Here is a 19,243-nt window from a genome sequence, read left to right on the forward strand (position 1 = left end):
TGAGAAATACTTTTCCTACTAAAGCTAAAAATCTCAATCAAAACTTTCCTACAGTTAATTCTTTGGAAAAATGATATTAAATATTTTAAGGAACTTATTCTCTATCAAAAGTAAAGAATGTTTATACATTTCTATGGCACATTTATCCTGTGCTATGTGCTGAACAAAGCAAGTCAAACAGACATATGAGTTCTTTCTCTGGAATCTCCTGATAGAGTCTAAGATACTTCTATAATAGGGCATATAAAACAGTCTTTTAGCTGGAAAAATTACTGGATCATGTCTTTCAAAAAAATAGCATACTTATAAAGTTTTTAGTGTATATTTGTATTTATTGATTATCAGGATAGTGATGGATTCACACTGTGAGGAAAAAAAATCTTAAAATATAGGAACCAAATTTCCTACCCTATAGCAATATAAGTACAGAAATAAATGAGAAAATTCATACATTTAAATAGCTTAGACTCATTTGGAATTTTTCACATGTAGAAAGATAGATAGAAGTAGAGTTATGAACATAATATCAGGAAAATTTTAAAATATCCTTCAAGAACACATCTTTTTATATTGCTCATGGTATAATACTATTGATTATTCTCTGAGCACTGGGTTTGTCTACTAGTTATTAATAAAATTAATATAAGCACTCTGTTTAAAGAATACATTCATGCTAGAGACACAACTCACATAGCTACAATTTTTAAAGAACTGAACTATCTGTGCATTATGACAGCAAAATTTCATTAATTAGAAAATCCACTTAGTTGATTTGTACAGTAAAAACTCTATCATTTAGTTGATTTGTACAATAAAAACTTTACCATTTAGTTTATTTGTACAGTAAAATCCCTTTTTCATATATATTTGTTATTTATGTTACATGTTATTTATGAAGAAAGACGTTCCTTCTCCATATATATTTTTTAATATATATATACCTATGAGCTACATAGGTGTGCCATAAATTGTGTTATTCACGTTATAAGAGTTCTGTAGTCCTTTCAGGATCTGTTTCTATTTGAGAACCAGAAATCAACTTATGGCTTGATTTCTTCTATTTCTTTTCTACTCTATTTCTGATTTTATTTATTTAGTTTTATATGAGAAGAACAAAACCGACACTTTCTGTATACCATCTTCAATCTAAACTTTTGAGTGGTGGTCAAGAATTGTTGTTGGCTTGAATAGTCTTCAGAAGTTTCTGGTACATTTCTGACTTCAGAAATCTGGGATAGGAATCCCTTTCCATGTGCATGTACACTATTTTTTGAGCCTCTTCAAAACATGTTTGAGTGGGTTCTTGAATATTTTTGATGATAGCTTCTCTTGTTGAACTGTCAATGTTAATCTGCAAAGTAAAATTACATGTGAAGCATAAGTAGGCATAATTGAAGATGAAAATAGAATGGAAAGGTTTAATTTATTTCCTGCTCTACTTTTCAGTGGAATAGGGTAATTTTGTCTGCACTTTCATAGACATCTTAAAAGACCTTTATGAGATAAGCTCCTTGCTTTTTAAAAATAAACATCCAACTCCACATCCCAGATTAAACACACACACACACACACACACAACATGAAGCCCATGACCAGGGAAATCTCAGAAACCACTGCTTACTTAGGCGGATGCAAGTGGTTTGTTAGTGGAGTCTGCAAAGAAGGAAGTTTATGAGATGGAGTCCTCTTTTAAAGGAAAGGGAAGTTGGTGCTATTTTAAAGTTTACCTTCCTTAAATAGTCATAGATGTTGATTTAACTGAACATCTCCTGAAATGGGAAGAAAGTGAAGAGAAGTAGAGACATAGGGGAGAGAAGTGGTTATTTCAATAAACCAAATATTTTCCAGACATGAGTTTTGAGGAACAAGTCAATTAATGTCAGACTCTCCTGAGAGACAGGAATCTCGTAAACCATCTGTCCTCATCCTCATGATCAGAATTTTCACTCCTGGTTCTCTCTCTACCAGGAGGAGTCTCAGTGTATCTATTTCATCATAACTCTATTTTCTTTCTGCAGTTGTAAGTGATGGGCAGTAGTAACAGTGTGACCCCTCTGCTGGTTTTAAACTAAACAGAGTAGGAGCCCTGGTGGGGTCCAGGCTCTGCCCACCCTGCTAGGGAAGTCACCACTATAGTATGTGTAGCTGTAGGTCCTTGTAGCACAGTCAACTCTTCTTATAAGGACTTCTTTTTATACTTTCCTGAGAATTAAGATAATTTAACGAGGAGAGGCTTTGGAGCCAGACAGGCCTAATTTTCCCCTCTTAACTGCTGTGTGATACTGGAGAAGGTATTAATAACTTAACTTTTCAGATTCTTAGGTTTCTTATCTGTAAACTGAGGTTAACAATAGTGACTTCATAGCATTATAGGAGGTACTGGGTATAGACTGCTGGCCCATATGTGTGCTTGATAGACACAAATGCTTTCCTGGGAGGTACTGATTTCCAGTTTCCGGCATAGTCAGGTATGGTTACCTCTCTAGGGGACTGTGGCTGGATGTAAACCTTATAAAGCTTCTTTGCTCTGGAACTTCTGTTCCACTGTGAGGCAGTTTTCTTATAGGTTTCACAAGCCTTCCAGAATTTAATATTCTCATCACTGTGCTCTGTTTTTAAGTATGCTGCATAGACCACTGGACCATCTAGAAGTAGAGGAGAAATCAGTTTATTTTCATGGGTCAAAATCATAAAAAAAAGTCTGAATAATATGTAGTACAATTTAAAACTAATGCCTGAATCAGAGCCCCCAAGTTATTTAACTATATTATATAATGATACACACACACATCCCACATCTCACTTAGTTCTATGCATCGGAAGTGTGTTTTGACAACACCAGTCAGTGGTGGGGTCATTCCTTCATCCCTTTATCCTGTGTAACTCAGAAAGATGCCTACTAGTGTGGCTGGGATAGGTCACAGGGACCCAGAAACAGGACTTACATGGGATCAGTGGACAGAGCTCTGATCATGAAACTGAGATGAAAAATCTAAAACCTCAAGACAAACCAGAGGTTAAGAGCAAGGTTTAAAGCTAAACAGGCAGATTAAGGTTGAAAAGAAAATATCCAATCCATGTAAAAATGATAAAGTGGTCAGGCTGTATAGCCTGGGATGTGTCTCATATGCAATTAAAGCAGGAGAACATGGATAATGAAAAATTCAACTTCATGTTCATGGTTTATGGTTCACACCAGGAATGAAGGAATAGGCAATGACTGGAATTCAGATGGGGTGTTGGAAACTATCCCAGAATCTAGAACAGCACAGTGAGGATGTGCAGAACAACCATTAAGTGACACTTAACGCCAGAGATGGCCGTCCTGTGCTCTGGTCTTTTCTGAAGTGGGAAGATAAGGGCAGACATGTGGGAGGAACTTTCTCCATTAAGCCACTATTCTGTGGGTGCTAATGTTTGAAGAAGAGAGTTAAGTGAGCTTTCAGAAATCTCATAGTAAGAATCTTTGAGGAGATCAAGTATTGTGAAGATTAAGGATGAACACTCTGAGGAAAACATAAAACTTCTTTTGGTGGCTAGGAAGTCTCTTGGCACATCTGAGAAACTGAATTGCTAAATGTAGATAATGGGTTAACTTTCCATTGATAGTGATAGAAACAGGTATGTAGGCATATTGAATATGTGAAGAAACATAGGCTTTTGATGAACAGTAACTTAGAATCATTAACTATTACAAGAAATAATAGTAATCAGAGGGAATGGCTATGGTGAGTAAAATCATATTTTCCTAAATTTTCACATGAGACAGTGGATCTAATGCGTTTCCTAGCATAGAAACCCAGAGAAGGCAATGGCAACCCACTCCAATACTCTTGCTTGGAAAATCCCATGGATGGAGGGGCCTGGTGGGCTGCAGTCCATCGGGTCGATAGGAGTCGGACACGACTGAGCGACTTCACTTTCACTTTTCACTTTCATGCATTGGAGAAGGAAATGGCAACCCACTCCAGTGTTCTTGCCTGGAGAATCCCAGGGACGGGGAAGCCTGGTGGGCTGCCGTCTATGGGGTCGCACGGAGTCGGACATGACTGAAGCGACTTAGCAGTAGCAGCAGCAGCAGCAGCATAGAAAACAGGCTCCTTCACTCCTGGATTCTACTGCTTGTTAGCACATATACAAAAATGAAGATGACAATTAAGGTATTCTGTGTTCATGAGAAAAACTCAAATGGAGACAGATTTTAATAATGCCTTCTGAAGAAGCTTTAGAGTTCAAGAAAGTTGGTGATCTGCAAGAAATGTGCTACCCTAGGAAGACACAAAATTAGAACTTAGTTCATTATTATTATGGAAGCAAGTATAGCCTTCAGAACACTGGGTAGAAGATGGTTCAAAAGAAGCATGTTTGAATTGAGAGGACAGATGAGATGGGGGTGGGGCATATATAAAAATGTAACACAGGAAAGGATATGGGATTCAATATTTCTACCCAATGGGGAATATACCTTAAACTTAAAATGAGAACGTTTATTTTCACAGCAGTTTAAGATGTGTCTAACCTCATCACAGGTACAGAAAACTGAGGTCAGAGAATACAGATGTAGCAATTGGCATTCCTGTTAGAGAAAGAGCTGAATGGGTAGGCACATCGTGAAACAAAACAAATCAAAATAGAAAACCATTTCTGGCCTAACAAGTAAAGCTGGAATCCAATAATTTGCAGTATGCGTTGAAAGAACTGGAATTCTATTTAAGAAAATAAAAAGCCATTTTTTATACTTTGTACATGGAGAAATTTTGACTGAGTGCTTCATTAGGAAGAGAAAACAGGATCCTAAAATAAACGAGTTGTGGAATAGAGGAAAAATGAGCTGTCAGATGAAATCTGCAGACCCTGGAATGAGACTTAGCCACCAGGCTGGTTGCATGGGTTGAGTGGATGGAGTGGGGTCGGGGGATAATTTGGAAACCAGTATGAGATTCCATGTTATAGTATTCTGAATTTGAGTTTGTCTGTATGTTTAGTTTCATTTTATAGTGAAAAGTTTTTTCTAGAACTTGCCTGCATCTGTGTCTTCCTTAACTTCCCTCCTGATTGAGCAGAGGAGGGGTCTTTTCGGGCCAGCCAAGTAGTTCAATAATTCTCAATATTCCCAAGTCCTCTGCTGATGAAGCCATCTCTGCGTTGCCACATGTATTTTTCTATAGATATCTAATGTGGTAGATGGTGATAGTTCTCAACTATCCCTGTCCTTCTTGTAGGAGAATTTTACTTTCATGTCCCCTTTGTATCAGCTCTGCTCACCGAACTTGTGTCAGTGATGCACAGTGCCGTGTGTGGGTCAGAAAGAAGGCTCGAGGCCCACCAGGTGGTTCCACCATTGCTCCTCTCCCCATTGTGAGCAGGACATATTCTGGGAGAGCTGCTCCATTAGTCCGAAGGCCAGAGTAAAGACCTGCACCAGAGCTACAGTTGACCCCAGTCATTGTGTAGTGTGAACAAGAAAGGCATCTTTCTTGTAATAAATTAGGGGGTTTTCGTACCATGTGTTACTGTATCATAACCTAGTGAAAGCTGACTGGGGCCACTTGAACTTGTCTGAGATTTCTGATATGATTGATTTGTAGAACAAATGCTCACATGATGGGTATGTTTTATAGGATTTTGTCTTTAATATGATAATTTTTTATGTTAGGCAAGTTAAGCAGCCTACAATGCATTTGTACAAGAGTTCCAGGAATCCAAGCTATTATTAAAGTTAGAACTGAGATGCTCACTTTAGCATTTCTATTGACTCTACAACAAGAGGATTACAAGGTGGGAAAGCCTTTTCCAAATCAGGTGATGCAGCTCAGTGTGGCTCGTTCTGCTCCATTCTGAGCGCTCTGCTGCAGAGACCTCGATTCTGCTTGAGCAGAGTAATAGGGATAAACAGCAGAACTGCTCATTAAACTGAGAAGATGAAAGAACTAGGCTTATCTCACATGTAGTGTACACTGTTTTCCTTGAAGAATGAGAGTGGTGTCTTTGGTGCTCTCTAGTGTGTTCTTCATAAATTAGTCACCAAAATTAGTATTTCCATGATACACAAGGTGACACATGCTGGTATCTCGATGTAAGAAACTAACGTGACATTGCTCTTGTCTGGGTCAGAATGGTGGCCCATCTATCCCAGGACCATTTTCTGCAAGGCGGCAAGGCTCATGGAATGCATTAAATCCTAAGAGTGAGCTGTGCAGCTGTCTGCCATCAGAAATGTTTCTAAAGCAATACTGAATCCATTTTATTTTTAATATAAACCACCAGGGAAAATGAGCTCCATAATTCTACCAGCCTCTGCATGAAGTTTTAAAATAAGTCTGTTTTATTAAAATTCTCTGATTTGACTTCTATGACATTAATCATTTCTGTTTTTTCTCCTAACTTCTCTTTGCTGTATTATTGTACAGCAAAAGAACTTAAAGTACTATTAAGTGTTTTCTAAATACAGAATTTAACAACTTGATATAGTTCCTTTTGCTCTTTCAGTCTTTTGCTCATGTTTAACTTTCTCTCTAAACAGTATTCATTCATCTTCACAGACACGCTCTCAAATTACCCTATTGACATTATACAGTGAAAGCAATTTTGTATTACTCTTGCAAACACTTTCTCTTTACTGCTTTTTTTTTCTCCTGTTTACTCTTAAAATTAAAAGACCCTTGCTCCTTAGAAGAAAAGCTATGACCAACCTAGACAACATATTAAAAAGCAGAGGCATTACTTTGCCAACAAAGGTCCGTGTAGTCAAAGCTATTGTTTCTGCAGTAGTCATTTATGGATATGAGAGTTGGACCATAAGAAGGCTGAGTGCTAAAGAATTGATTCTTTTGAGTTGTTGGACCATAAAGAAAGCTGAGTGCTGAAGAACTGATGCTTTTGAACTGTGCTGTTGCAGAAGACTCTTGAGAGTCCCTTGGACTGCAGGGAGGTCAAACCAGTCAATCCTAAAAGAAATCAGTCCTGAATATTCATTGGAAGGACTGATGCTGAAGCTGAAACTCCAATACTTTGGCCACCTGATGCAAATAACTGACTCATTGGTTGTCTGACGATGCCTTACAAATAGCTGAGAAAAGAAGAGAAGGTAAAGGCAAAGGAGAAAAGGAGAGATATACCCATTGAATGCAGAATTCGAAAGAAAAGCCAGGAGAGATAAGAAAGCCTTCCTTAGTGACTGAACTAAACTGAACTCTTCAAGGTTGCAATGGTCCACTGCAGGGGCTGCGGCACTATATTATATTTAGCCAAGTTGTCATTATTGAATGTTTATTTACCCTTCATATGTTATAACATGTACTACAATTGAACATTTTGGGTTATAAATCTTTACATCCCTAATTATTTCCTTAGAATTGAAAGAGTAGAATTACTAGATTGATGATGTAATATTTTTAGAGGTTCCTGATACCTATTATAACATTTCTTTCGGAAAGATTTCATTATTTTTCATTAGTAACAGCAGTGTCGACATGCCCACTCACTCCTTCCATTCAATCAGATTGTGTAAAACCAGTGACTTGTAATTATTTAAACTTGTATTTTAAAATATTAATGCTTAAGTGTGTTTTCTTTCTCCCAGCTCATTTCTTTTCTTTCTGTGAATTTCAGATCTTCTGTCTAGTTTTCTTTTGCATTATTAGTGTATTCTTAAATTTCTAGATCTTTTTGTATATTAGAGACACTATCCGTTTTATTTATGGCATTATCTTCTGTTTACTTTTATATGTTACTTTTGTTTATGATTTGAGGGAAGTATTTGTAAACTCTCTAACCTTAAAAAGTCTAAGTTCATCCATCCAATCTGCTTTCAGTCTTTCCTGCACTTTTGCTAGAGAAAAATCTCTAAAACAAAAATCTGGCCATGCCCTGTTATTTATAGCCTTCAGCTTCTCCCATTGCTCTAATGATTAGTCCCCACCTCTCCAGCCTCCTGTCACCCCTGAACACTGTCCTGATGTGAGCCTTGCTGTTCCTGGCCAGGCAGCATGTGACCACCATGCTGCTGTGTATGCAGTTCTTTGTGGCGGGCTTTGTACCCTGATCTCAGACCCAGGTTCGGTGTCTCAGTTTCTGAAAAAAAATCTCTCTGAAGCCCCTGTCCCTCCAGTAGGTTAAATAGGTACTTCCTGTCCTTTGACAAACAGCACATCATCCACACTTACTTTCATTCTCATTCTATCTCCATCTGTGTCAGGGTCTATTCTGTTTGCTGGGTTACTTCTTTCTCTCCTCTCATCTGCCAGCCCCTTGAGAATGAGGACTGCCCCGCCCTCACCTTTGCATGCCCTGTGCCAACCTGCTGTGTCATAGCAGATAAGAAAATGTTGGTCCCAATAAGGAAATGGTCTGTCCAGGCTTTTGGATCCCTCGTGTGTCTGTATTTTAAAGAGACTGTCTGTAGGTTTAGGAAAATAAAGAGACTGCCTCTAATTATTCAGCATCCAGGAAGCACCAAAGACCAGAGGCTTATAGGAGGCACTGTTGCTACTTCTGGTTTATTGAGAGAGAGATAGAAGATGTACTAACAGAACAGCGAGGTCTAGAAAAGGCCAGGTTTTGTTCGATTGTTTTCCCTGCAAGGTGAGCTTTTGCATGAGAAGTTAGAGAAACCAAAAGTGCAAGCAGGAAGGATGAAGGACTGGGCGTGGCAGCATCGGGAGTATGAGCTTGAGGAGGGCGACCGTTGGCCACCACAGTGGGTAGCGAAACGGAGAATAAAGGATGGTGTAGGAGGCTGCCAGTCCCCAGGGAGCAGCACAGATGTGGAGAGCTGAGGGGACACCCAGGAGGGACGATGGTGTCCCTCAGTGACTTGCAGTGTCCACCCTCTGCCGTGATGAAGCTTGCCCAGCAGGCAGGCCTTCACGGTGTGGAGCAGCCGCTGTACCTCCAGCATTACGATAAGCCTGCACTTTCCACCTGGCGTTTCCAAGGCTGTCCGTGGTAGCTATAACTACTGAGAAACCGAGGGAAGCATTCAGTACATTTAAGGATAATTTTGACCAAAATTAGATGACATCTTAATTCAGAGTCAGAACACATGCTGATCCAAAAGTGCTTAACTACGTGTCTATTCTCGTGTTTGTGCCCGAGTGAATGGGAACAGGCCACGGAAAAATACACAACATGCTTTCTCACTTGAAATCATCACTGAAAATTTTAAAATAGGCACTCAGTATCACCCTGAGTGATAGTCATCCTGCTATCTTCCATGAATATTGTGCCTCTCCAAAATCTCAAGAAACTATTTCCTACCATTTTAAACTGATGCTTTTGAACTGTGGTATTGGAGAAGACTCTTGAGAATCCCTTGACTGCAAGGAGATCCAACCAGTCAATCCTAAAAGAAATCAGTCCTGAATATTCATTGGAAGGACTGATGCTGAAGCTGAAACTCCAATACATTGGCCACCTGATGCGAAGAGCTGACTCATTTGAAACGACCCTGTTGCTGGGAAAGATTGATGTGGGGAGGAGAAGGCGACGACAGAAGATGAGATGGTTGGGTGGCATCACCAACTCGATCGACATGAGTTTGAGCAAGTTCCAGGAGTTGGTGATGGACAAGGAAGCCTGGCGTGTTGCAGTCCATGGGGTCTCCAACAGTCGGACACGACTGAGTGACTGAACTGAACTGAACTGACCCTTTTAAAATGCCAAATTATCCTCTCCTCAGTTTGCTGCCTCAGACTTAGCTGAGAATACACATGTAATTAGGCAGAAGTTCCGTTATTTTCCCTGCAGCAAATCAACCAAGCCCCCTCCACTGTACCTGCCCTTTCTAACTCTCTTCCTGAGGGGAAGGATCCCAGCTCCTTTTGGGTTGGCCAAACTATTCTTTTGTAGCTCCGACCTAATTCTGCTTTCTCAGTTACCTTGTGGTTCTCCTTTGCTCTTACAATGGTGCCCCCCTCTGTTCTAGGCCATCAGTTTCTTCCTCACTAAGGGTTGCCGTCATCTGCAAATGTGCTGCTCTATTTCCCAAGTAAAACCAGTAACAACCCCCAGACTCCTCTAGTCAGGGCACCATTGATCTCCATGTTGCCACTCCCCGTGGTCACCCTTCCTTCTGCCTCTTCCCTGACTCTCCTGCAGCCTTAGCCAATGTACACCTCCAGAAGTGCTCTCTTCTTTGCCTCCAGTGAAAATAAGCTGTCCTGGTCATCCTTCACTTGCCTGACCCTCCTTTTCTACCTCCTTCACAAACTCCTCCTCATCTCTGGATTTGGAAATATTCCTGTGCACCTAAGCCCCTTGTCTGGATCTCTGCTAACCTCTCTAAACTCTCCCTCTAAGTGATCTCATGGCCCTGTGGCTTCGATTAACATCTATATGCTCATTACTTCTAGTTTTGTCTTCCCCACCGAATTCCAGTCCTAGTTGGTTTATTGAAATAGCCTTCTAACTAGTCTCTCAGCTTCTTTTCTTCAGAAGAGAACCAGTGGGGACTTTTACTAACTTTTTAATTGACTTGTTATATTACTGTCAGGGATAAAACATAATGATTTGATATTTTTATAGATTGTATTCTGTATAAAGTTATCATAAAATATTGGTAATATTCCTGTGTTGTACATTGCATCCTTGTATCTTATGTATTTTATACCTAGAAGTTTGTACCTCTTAGTACCTTTCCTCCCTTACTACCCACCCTGCCCACAAAGAGTATTTATAAAAGTACATTAATGCTCATTACTCTGCTGTTTAAGGTTGTTCATGTGGCCTGTAAGGCTTTGTGCTCCTGTCCTACTAAATTTCTTTTGGCTGATTAAAGATGCTAACCTCACTCATATTTCAGGGCCTGTTTTCTGCTTGGGTTTCTCTGACCCCAGTGCTACTGGCCACTCCTTGTCATTCAGTTCTTGGCTCAAAACTTTATACCGTCCTACAGTTTGTCTCTAATCGTGTCATTGAATTTCCTTCTTACTCCTGCCTTTCTTTGTCATACAGCCTGGCTTATTTTCTTCAAAGCACTTAACTGCTTTCTGGAATTCATTTATCTATTAATTGCCTTGCCTGTTTGTCTCTCTCCTCCCTCTAGAGGGTGCACATGAGCTGAGCATAGTGACCCTCTGGGCTTCTCACTGCACTGTCTGGTGCCTGAAAGGTAGCAGACATGGAAGGATTGAATGACTCATCCAAGGGCATTAGTTGCTATTTCAAACTTATTTTTATTTATGTTTACTCGAACATAAATAAACCTCTATCCTCACCTTTTGAGATTTGGTCAGTAAATATATGTATGAGCCTTCTGTACTCTTTAACATTTTAATCAAAATAATAATAAAAACTTTGGCTAAACAAAGTTTTGATTTTAATTCTTTTTTAGTCTTGACCTTCCAGCTTGTAGAGCCCTCAGGTTTTAGGTGGTCATTGGTCCTCTGGTCTTTTCAAATGTGCATTTCTGTGTCTTTTCTAGTTCTACTGGATTTAGCCTTCAGAAATACCCACAGGGTTTTCTTTCTACTTTACATCTTAGTGATGCCTCTCACTCTGATAATAGTTTGGGGTGCAATGACATGTTTTAGGTCAGCTTCACTCAAGGAAAAATCTTTGATAATACTCAGCTGTTTTTATGGGGCAGTGAGTAAATAGCTCAGACAAATTTTTTCCTGATCCATTCAAAAAGTTATTACTACTTTTATGCCATTTGAAAATAATTTATTTTTTTCATAAAATCGTTGATGTTTGGAAACTTGAGGGACTTTCTATCATCTTTTGAAGGGTACTTTCTATTTAATTCACTGTGGAGATTTTTTAATGAGACCAGTTTTCACAGCAAATCCCGAGGAATCCTATACCTTCATTGAAAGAAGCACTCATTAGTCTTTACTTCTTCTAAAACTGTTCCCTATCTTTAACATACTTAGAGTCAGAACTCTTTATCAAATTACAAAAATTTGAGTCATTTAAGCCTCAGCTCAAAATTTGCCCCTTGAGAGAAACTTTGCCCTGTGGATTTCTGAACTACGTGTTGTTAGAAACTGTCTTTTAATCTATATGGAGGCATCTACACATCTTAGCTGGAGGAAGCATTTTACTCCTGTCCTTGGTTAATGTAAACACACTCTATTCTCTGGCACATTCAATGTTTATATTCTTAGTTTTATCTTTCTGATTGCATGTCTCAGAAAAGGATTTGTTTTATCAGCTTTTAATTGTGTGATTGTTGAATTTGTACATGAAGTTCACAGTAATTCAACTTCTGGTAAGATTCCTTCTCTGTTTTGGTGATTTCTGTAAAGTGCGGTATGCTGTCTCCCTGTGCTCGTTTTTTCTCTAGACTTAGTCTCATGATGCTCGATCTTGAAGTTGCTAAGTGTAGCCAAGATCTCACTTGAAATTTTTTTCCCAAGTAATTAATTTCATTTACTTTGTTTATAAGGCTGAAAAGACTGGCACAGAAACTCTTACATAATATGGTTTGGTGTTTTGATCTTTTCTTAGTAGCATTGGCCTCGTATTTATTCATTAAACATTTATTGCATGCCCATTAGGTACAAAGCATGCTTTTGGCCTCTGGGAGGAAAGATGAAAGGTGAATGAGAAGTGATCTGTGCTCTTAGGAATTTATAATCTAGTGAGAAAGGGGATATGGGAAAAAACCCAATACACAAAAGAGCTATAATTAGAAGCAAAGTAAATAATGATATTAACTAATAGAAGAGAGAAAAAAAAATATTTCCAAGAGCTTTCCAAGAGGAGAAAGTAGCAGTTGAATGTTTCCTTTAAGGATGGGCAGAGTAGATAAGGAGCCAGAGAAGACTTAGTGCAGAGCTGGGCCAGGGAGTCATGGACGTAGAAGGTGAAACAGTCATCACATGGGCAGAAGGGCATTTATGTTAAGGGACAGAGCTGAAGGTCCGTGTTAGCAAGAGCACTGGGGTAAGGTACAGAGCTGAACCAAGTTGGAGATTTTGGACTTCTGAGTAGGCAGCAGAGAAAGAGGAATGATATTAAAAGCAAGCACTTTTTTTTTTTTACTAAGAAAAGTAACTCTCAATCACTGTGTGCCTCATCTGTATCAGGCACTGAGCGAGGGGGTGTATATCTAACCTGCACAGCAATGCTGAAGGGAGAGATGACATCAGACCATTCTACAGATGAAGAATAATAAACTCCAGGAGGGAAATTAATCTTGGCAACGTTGCACAATGTGGATAGCTGGTGGTTGGGACTGAACTCCAAGTTATTATAGTGTAATCAACTGAGCTTACACCTTTATCTCTTCCTTCTATACCAGGGTCCTAAAATTGACCAGAAAGAGTATCTTAAAATCGGCAATCATGCTGGCAAACTGGATCACAGACTATGAGGTCCCCCTGAAAAGTGAGAGGCGAGGGTGATGGTATCAAAGAAAGTGCGGGCTTCCCTGCTCACCAGGAAGGGCTGCTGCGTCAGGTGGGCTCAGCGGGTGACGGAGCCCGGGACCATGGGTCCCAGCCCTGCTGGGCCACGAGAGCCAGGGCAGCAGGCCGAGGGTCCAGGAGGCGGGGCCAGGCCTCTGCGCCTGCGCCGTGGCCCTGCAGGCCAGGCAGCAACAGCTGTCTGGGGACCAGGTGGAGCACTGGAGTCAGAAGAGCGTGGTGAGCCCCTGGGGACAGGAAGTACCCTGCCCAGAACAACTGCAGGGCACCAGGCTCCTCTGTCCATGGGCTTTCCCTGGCAAGAATACTGGAGTGGGTTTGCATTTCCTACTCCAAAGGATCGTCCTGACTCAGGAATTGAACCCGGGTCTCTTGTGTCCCCTGCATTGGTAGCAGGCAGATTCTTTGCCATGAGCACCACGTGGGAAGCCCAAATTGGAAGCACAGCCAACTCCACTTCCGCAGTCAATAGGTGTGAACAGATTCAACAGTCACAGAGAGGCTAACAGGGACTCTCAAGTAAGAAGAGGTATAAATCATTAGCAGACATTTGAGGGGAACAAATGGCATTTTGAAAAAATTGCCAAGTTCAGCAAACAAAGGAATTTTCTTTGAGTTTCCGCTAATTGTTCTTTGTACCTGTCTTCTGTGTTTATCATTTCTTGTGTGTGTGTGTGATCAGTCACTCAGTTGTGTTGGACTCTTTTGCAACCCCATGGGCTGTAGCCCACCAAGCTCTCCTGTCTATGGAATTTTTCAGGGAAGAATATTGAAGTGGGTTGCCATTTCCTTCTCCAGGGGACTTTTCCCACCCAGGGATCAAACCCACATCTCCTGCATTGGCAGGTGGATTCTATACCACTGTACCATCTAAGAAGCCGCTTATCATTCCCTGCAGTCTCCCAGCTTCCCAACCAAGCACAGTTGACTGCTCCTTCAGTTTCCTGTGTTGAGCCTCTGACTTTATCTTCCTCACATCCATTGCTATCATCTTCCATTTATGCCATCTGAATGCTGACACTCCAGTACTTTGGCCACCTCATGCGAAGAGTTGACTCATTGGAAAAGACTCTGATGCTGGGAGGGATTGGGGGGCAGGAGGAGAAGGGGACGACAGAGGATGAGATGGCTGGATGGCATCATTGACTCGATGGACGTGAGTCTGAGTGAACTGCGGGAGATGGTGGTGGACAGGGAGGCCTGGCGTGCTGTGATTCATGGGGTCGCAAAGAGTCGGACACGACTGAGAGACTGAACTGAACTGAACTGAATGCTGACACATATAACTAAATATGGACTTATTGCCATTTATACAATCTGAATGCTGACACATATAACTAAATATGGACTTATATAAAGTCCCACTTCAGTCAGACACTGATAAAGTTAGAAGCAAAATTTGAGGAGTTTTAGAACATCAAAACTCAAATTTATTCTACTTTTCAAGACACTGAGAACAGCAAATTGTCAGTTTTTTTTAAAAATTATAACTTTAGAAAGCTGCAGTAAGGCAGTATATTTCAGTATGTGTTACTATTTAAGCATATTTCCATGGGATTTTACACATAAACTCCTGAAAAATAAACATACCCAGTGACTAATCTTGCTTTAATTAACACCAAAGAAAATAATAGTGGTTGACACGACAAACTATTTTCAGGTTTCTTGTTTTCACTGGCAGTTGCCATTGAGAAGGATGTGAGAAGAGCAGCACGTGTACATCATCAAGTGCCTGCTTTCCTCCAAGCATAAAACTGACTAGTTATTAACAAATGATATACACACGATACTCACATTTTGTAGCCATCAATGTTTCGAAAGACTGGGCCCACTGTAATACCTCTTCCAGAGTAAGGCTTTGAAAAGAAACAAAAGATTCTCATTGCACTAAAATATTCTCAAGCGTTTTTTTTTTTTTTTTCTGTAAGTAGAAATACGCTATCTTGAAAATAATTGCACAATATAGTTGTACTCTCTTTTTGTATAGTTTTGGATGGAAATTTGTTTCCCAGTGATCTTTTACATTTTATTTTTACTAAGTGGTTAGAATGATAGCAATATAAATGTAGAATAAACTTGAAAACCTGATAAGATGTTTTAAGATGAATTTTAAAAAGATGAAGAACCAGTATTCTACAATCTATAGTCTCTGTACCCAAAATTGCCATTGTTAATGTTTTGATGTATTTCTTTTTAGTATTTTGGTTGTAGGCATGTTTGTGTGCTTTTAACTGAGAAGTAATCATTCTGATCATGTGTATAGGTGTGTTTGTGTGCATGTTTCATGTGTGTGTGGGTGTATATTTATATGTATACATACATATGTGTATATATATACACACACACACCCTTTTAATCAGCCTTTTCTGTCTTCACAATTGTCTTAATAACCATTTATAGTGTTATAATTTATAACTTTAAGTTTATAATCACTGATAGTCACTATCATTTGCAGTGACCATGCAGTAATCTACAAGGGAGCATTCCATAGTGTATGTGATTATTCTCAATGAGTGTTTTGATAACATAATTTTTTACCAAGAAAGCCAAATATGCCCCAGCTGTCATTGAGGCTTGCCATGCCCATGGATAAGATAATTCCTTGCAAGATTAACAGGAGTAGAACCAATGCTTTAAAAAGGATTGCCGGTCTTGTGCCGCTGCCACCAGCCATGTGTTTGCCCACGTGTTTACTAGAATCTTAGAGTTTATCCACAAAACCTATTGGCCTGCATTCATGTGATAAGGTTAGTAACTCCATATTTACTATGTATAAATATTGCTTGGTTGGTTATTTGATTTTTTTTTAACATATTGAGGGTTTTAGTTTTTATTACTCTGAATGATATGTCAAGTTACATTTGATCCAAACAGTATGAGAAAAGCTATTTATGGTTTTGAAAATATCCACGGAAGATACTGGCTTCAAGACTTCATTTCTGTTCATTTTAGTGGTCTTTTTGAGGTGAACTGGTAAGTGACTGTTCTTACTTGTGAGTCATTTTTATTTCCCCCCTTTAAAATACTCGGTGCATTCACTGCCATTCAGTTTATGATACATTCTTAATTTTCCTCATTTTAATGACTGCATTTAATCAAAGGCCACTACAGATATCAGCAAGCACTGCCCATTGGCTGTTACCTGGTATAGTTAGCTTAGCACTCATTGTTGAGGGGACGGCCATCAGGTACTTAACACAATGAAGGCATATTAAAGAGGCTAAAAAAAGTAATCTGAGACATGGAAAATGCTGGGAGTCCTAAAATGGTCCAATATCCTTTGTTTTATGAGCCTTCAGATGACGTTTGCTGGTTCTAGATGGACTGTTTGCATTATTGCTCAGGCTTAACAGTGCACTGCGTGGAGATCACTTTCAACAAACATTTCCATGAAATGGTGTCTGACTCATTGTTCTCTTATTAGAACTCTAAAAACAGAAACCTAAAATAACCTTTTCAATCCAGTGAGATGAAAAGCGTTTGGTGAGGTGTAAAGCAGACCTAGTCATCATGTAGGACAAAAGAAGACCTTCATGATGGGAGGAGAGGCCATTGCTGTCTTGGGGTAGCTCAGAGTTTGGTGCTGGTGATCGTTGGCAAGGGAATTCCTGTGCCTCCAAGGGGCATGAGATTTATGGAGATACATCACGATTAGGGTGATTATGGTTAGGGGTAAAGTTGTGAAGCTAAATTTGGTTTTGGTTTAATCCCAGTTTTGCTTGTGCTTTTTCCTATTTCATGTTCTCCTTTTCCCCTATCAGAATAATCCTAATCAGATTTGTTCCCTCATCTACCAGATTCTCTGGTAACACGCTCCACTTCTGTGCTCCCTCCTTCTTCTGGGTAGAGAGAGAGCAGGTACCAAACAGATACGGAAACATCTGAGCCATTGCGACATTGCGCAGAGAGGAATGAGGAGTGTTTGGAGTCTGACAGTCCTTGGTTCTAATTCCTATGCTGGACTCAATAGCTACTAGTCTAAATTAAAATTTACAAGCTTCCGTTTTATTATCTACAAAGTTATCATGAAAATTAAGTCAGGTCAAGAATGTAAAGCATTTATCAAGTAATCATTATCTCCTGGTTTTTGAGGAACATGAATTTTCTTTCCTTGGCCTTCAACTTCCCTGAGGATGGGTCTCCAGGATAGGTAGAAGGAAGCCAGGCATTGATGGTGATACTCTATGAAAATTATCAGCAGAAGCGAAGGAAGCTGTCCCCAAACCAGCCTTCTCCTCTTTCTTCTCACACAGGTCTGTGCAGTTCAGCAGCATCAGCTGGTCAGTTGAAATGCTGAGCTTTGGGTCTTCCCGCATCTCCCACCCACCACCAGAGACTCTCCATTCCCCATAAATGTGGTAGTTGGTCAGCATCTTTGGATGTTGGGCACTTCAGGGAGGGAGCTTGCACTCCAGGATCTCCGATGGTAATGGGGGTGGGGGCTTGTCTCCACAACTGAGTCTCCATGCAGATGGTTGGGCTCCCTGGCTAACCTCACAGGGATCCTCCACCTGGGGGTTCTTTGAGGTGAGGAAATCCACTCAAATGGTTTGTTACCCTCCTCAGGCATTACACTTTCCACTTTAGTGTAGCCACCGCCCCATCCAAACAGCTGCGTTTTGAGTTATGACGAAATGTAGAAGAGACCTGGACACTTGATAACCATTTGGTTATCCCTCCAGTCTCACCTTTTCCAACCAGGGATAAGGTCTGGCACTTTGTAGATAAAGGACTTGAACTATGTAAATATTTTGGATCAAAGAATCTCATCTTAACATGTAAAGTTTTAGCTATATAGGACTTAAAAAAAATCTAAGAATATTTGTTCATAAAAGACTCTCTAAAAACATTAACTTGCTGAATTCTCAAGTGTAAACCATGAATAATGAAAATGGAACTTTAGTGTAATACATGATTACCCTTCTGGTGGAATTACTCATGTGTAAATGCAAATTTTACTTTCTGAGCAAAATGTATTGACAGAAGTTGAATAAACATACACCTACTTATCATGTGAAAAATATGCATTAAAGTGGTAATAGAATTTACACGTGACTTACTTTGAAGGGGGTCTCTTAGATTCATCTCTGCACATCTTACAAATCCAACAATTCCGCCTGCTCATTTTTCTAGAGAAATGCAGCATTTACTTAATAATTTGTCATTTAAAATTACTATATGTTAGAGTCTATTTCTAGAGAACACACAAAGTTTAATCATAAAAAATAAGGCTGGGCTCTTGAAGTTAATAGAACACAACTACTGTAGGGATGAGAACAAAATGACTCATAAATATGTCATAAATAATTTTGAAAATGTAAGAATATATGCACTTTGAGTTGTGACTTTAGAAGCCATCTGGCCCACCTATTCTCTAATAACATCTTTAAAAAAATACAGCTCTTCCAAAAAAATCTTTCCATGTAGGGCCTCCCAACAATGAATTCACCAATTTCCAAGTCTTCTCATGTCAAGTAATTCATTTTTATAGGAAGATCTCTCAATATATGGAACAAGAGCTGGCCTCTTTGTAGTTAACCAAATAAAACATTGTAAATAGCCGAGTAAAAAGTAAGATTTTTTTAAGGGCAAATTCTGAGTGGAGTGTTGCTTACCTGACTTTCCCCACTCCGGTCAGTGTAACTTTGACTTTAAAATTCAGGTAGAGTTTAGTCAGCCCAGGCTTTATCTGACAATGTCCAGGCTTTATCTGACAATGTATTGCATAGAAAGTTTTTAATTCTGGATTTTGAGAAAAAACTCAAACGCTTGTTAAAAATAATTAAATCTACACTTTATAATGAGGGCTGGAAATATTTTGCTAAATATATATTCACACTTAACTACAATGAGTTATTAAGGATAAATAGTTT

General features: G+C 39.6%; 1 protein-coding gene across 1 annotated transcript; it reads right to left on the reverse strand.

The window, feature by feature from the left end:
* Positions 1–1,165: 1,165 nt before the first annotated feature.
* RGS13 (regulator of G protein signaling 13) lies at positions 1,166–18,495 on the reverse strand. Its single transcript, XM_068986594.1, has 4 exons — positions 18,431–18,495; positions 15,165–15,226; positions 2,479–2,645; positions 1,166–1,351 (listed from the first exon to the last, which is right to left on the reverse strand). Exons 1-4 carry the CDS (start codon positions 18,493–18,495, stop codon positions 1,166–1,168), a joined length of 480 nt encoding a protein of 159 aa, XP_068842695.1.
* Between the last annotated feature and the right edge of the window lie 748 nt (positions 18,496–19,243).

The sequence above is a fragment of the Capricornis sumatraensis genome, chromosome 14 (genome assembly GCF_032405125.1).
Source record: "Capricornis sumatraensis isolate serow.1 chromosome 14, serow.2, whole genome shotgun sequence".
Lineage (NCBI taxonomy): Eukaryota > Metazoa > Chordata > Mammalia > Artiodactyla > Bovidae > Capricornis > Capricornis sumatraensis.

Coding starts and splice junctions, on each gene's coding strand:
- RGS13 (XM_068986594.1), bottom strand. CDS start 18,495: ATGAGCAGGCGGAATTGTTGGATTTGTAAGATGTGCAGAGATGAATCT. Junction 15,227..18,430: donor TCTAAGAGACCCCCTTCAAA/GTAAGTCACGTG, acceptor TTCTTTTCAAAG/CCTTACTCTGGAAGAGGTAT. Junction 2,646..15,164: donor AACATTGATGGCTACAAAAT/GTGAGTATCGTG, acceptor CTCTACTTCTAG/ATGGTCCAGTGGTCTATGCA.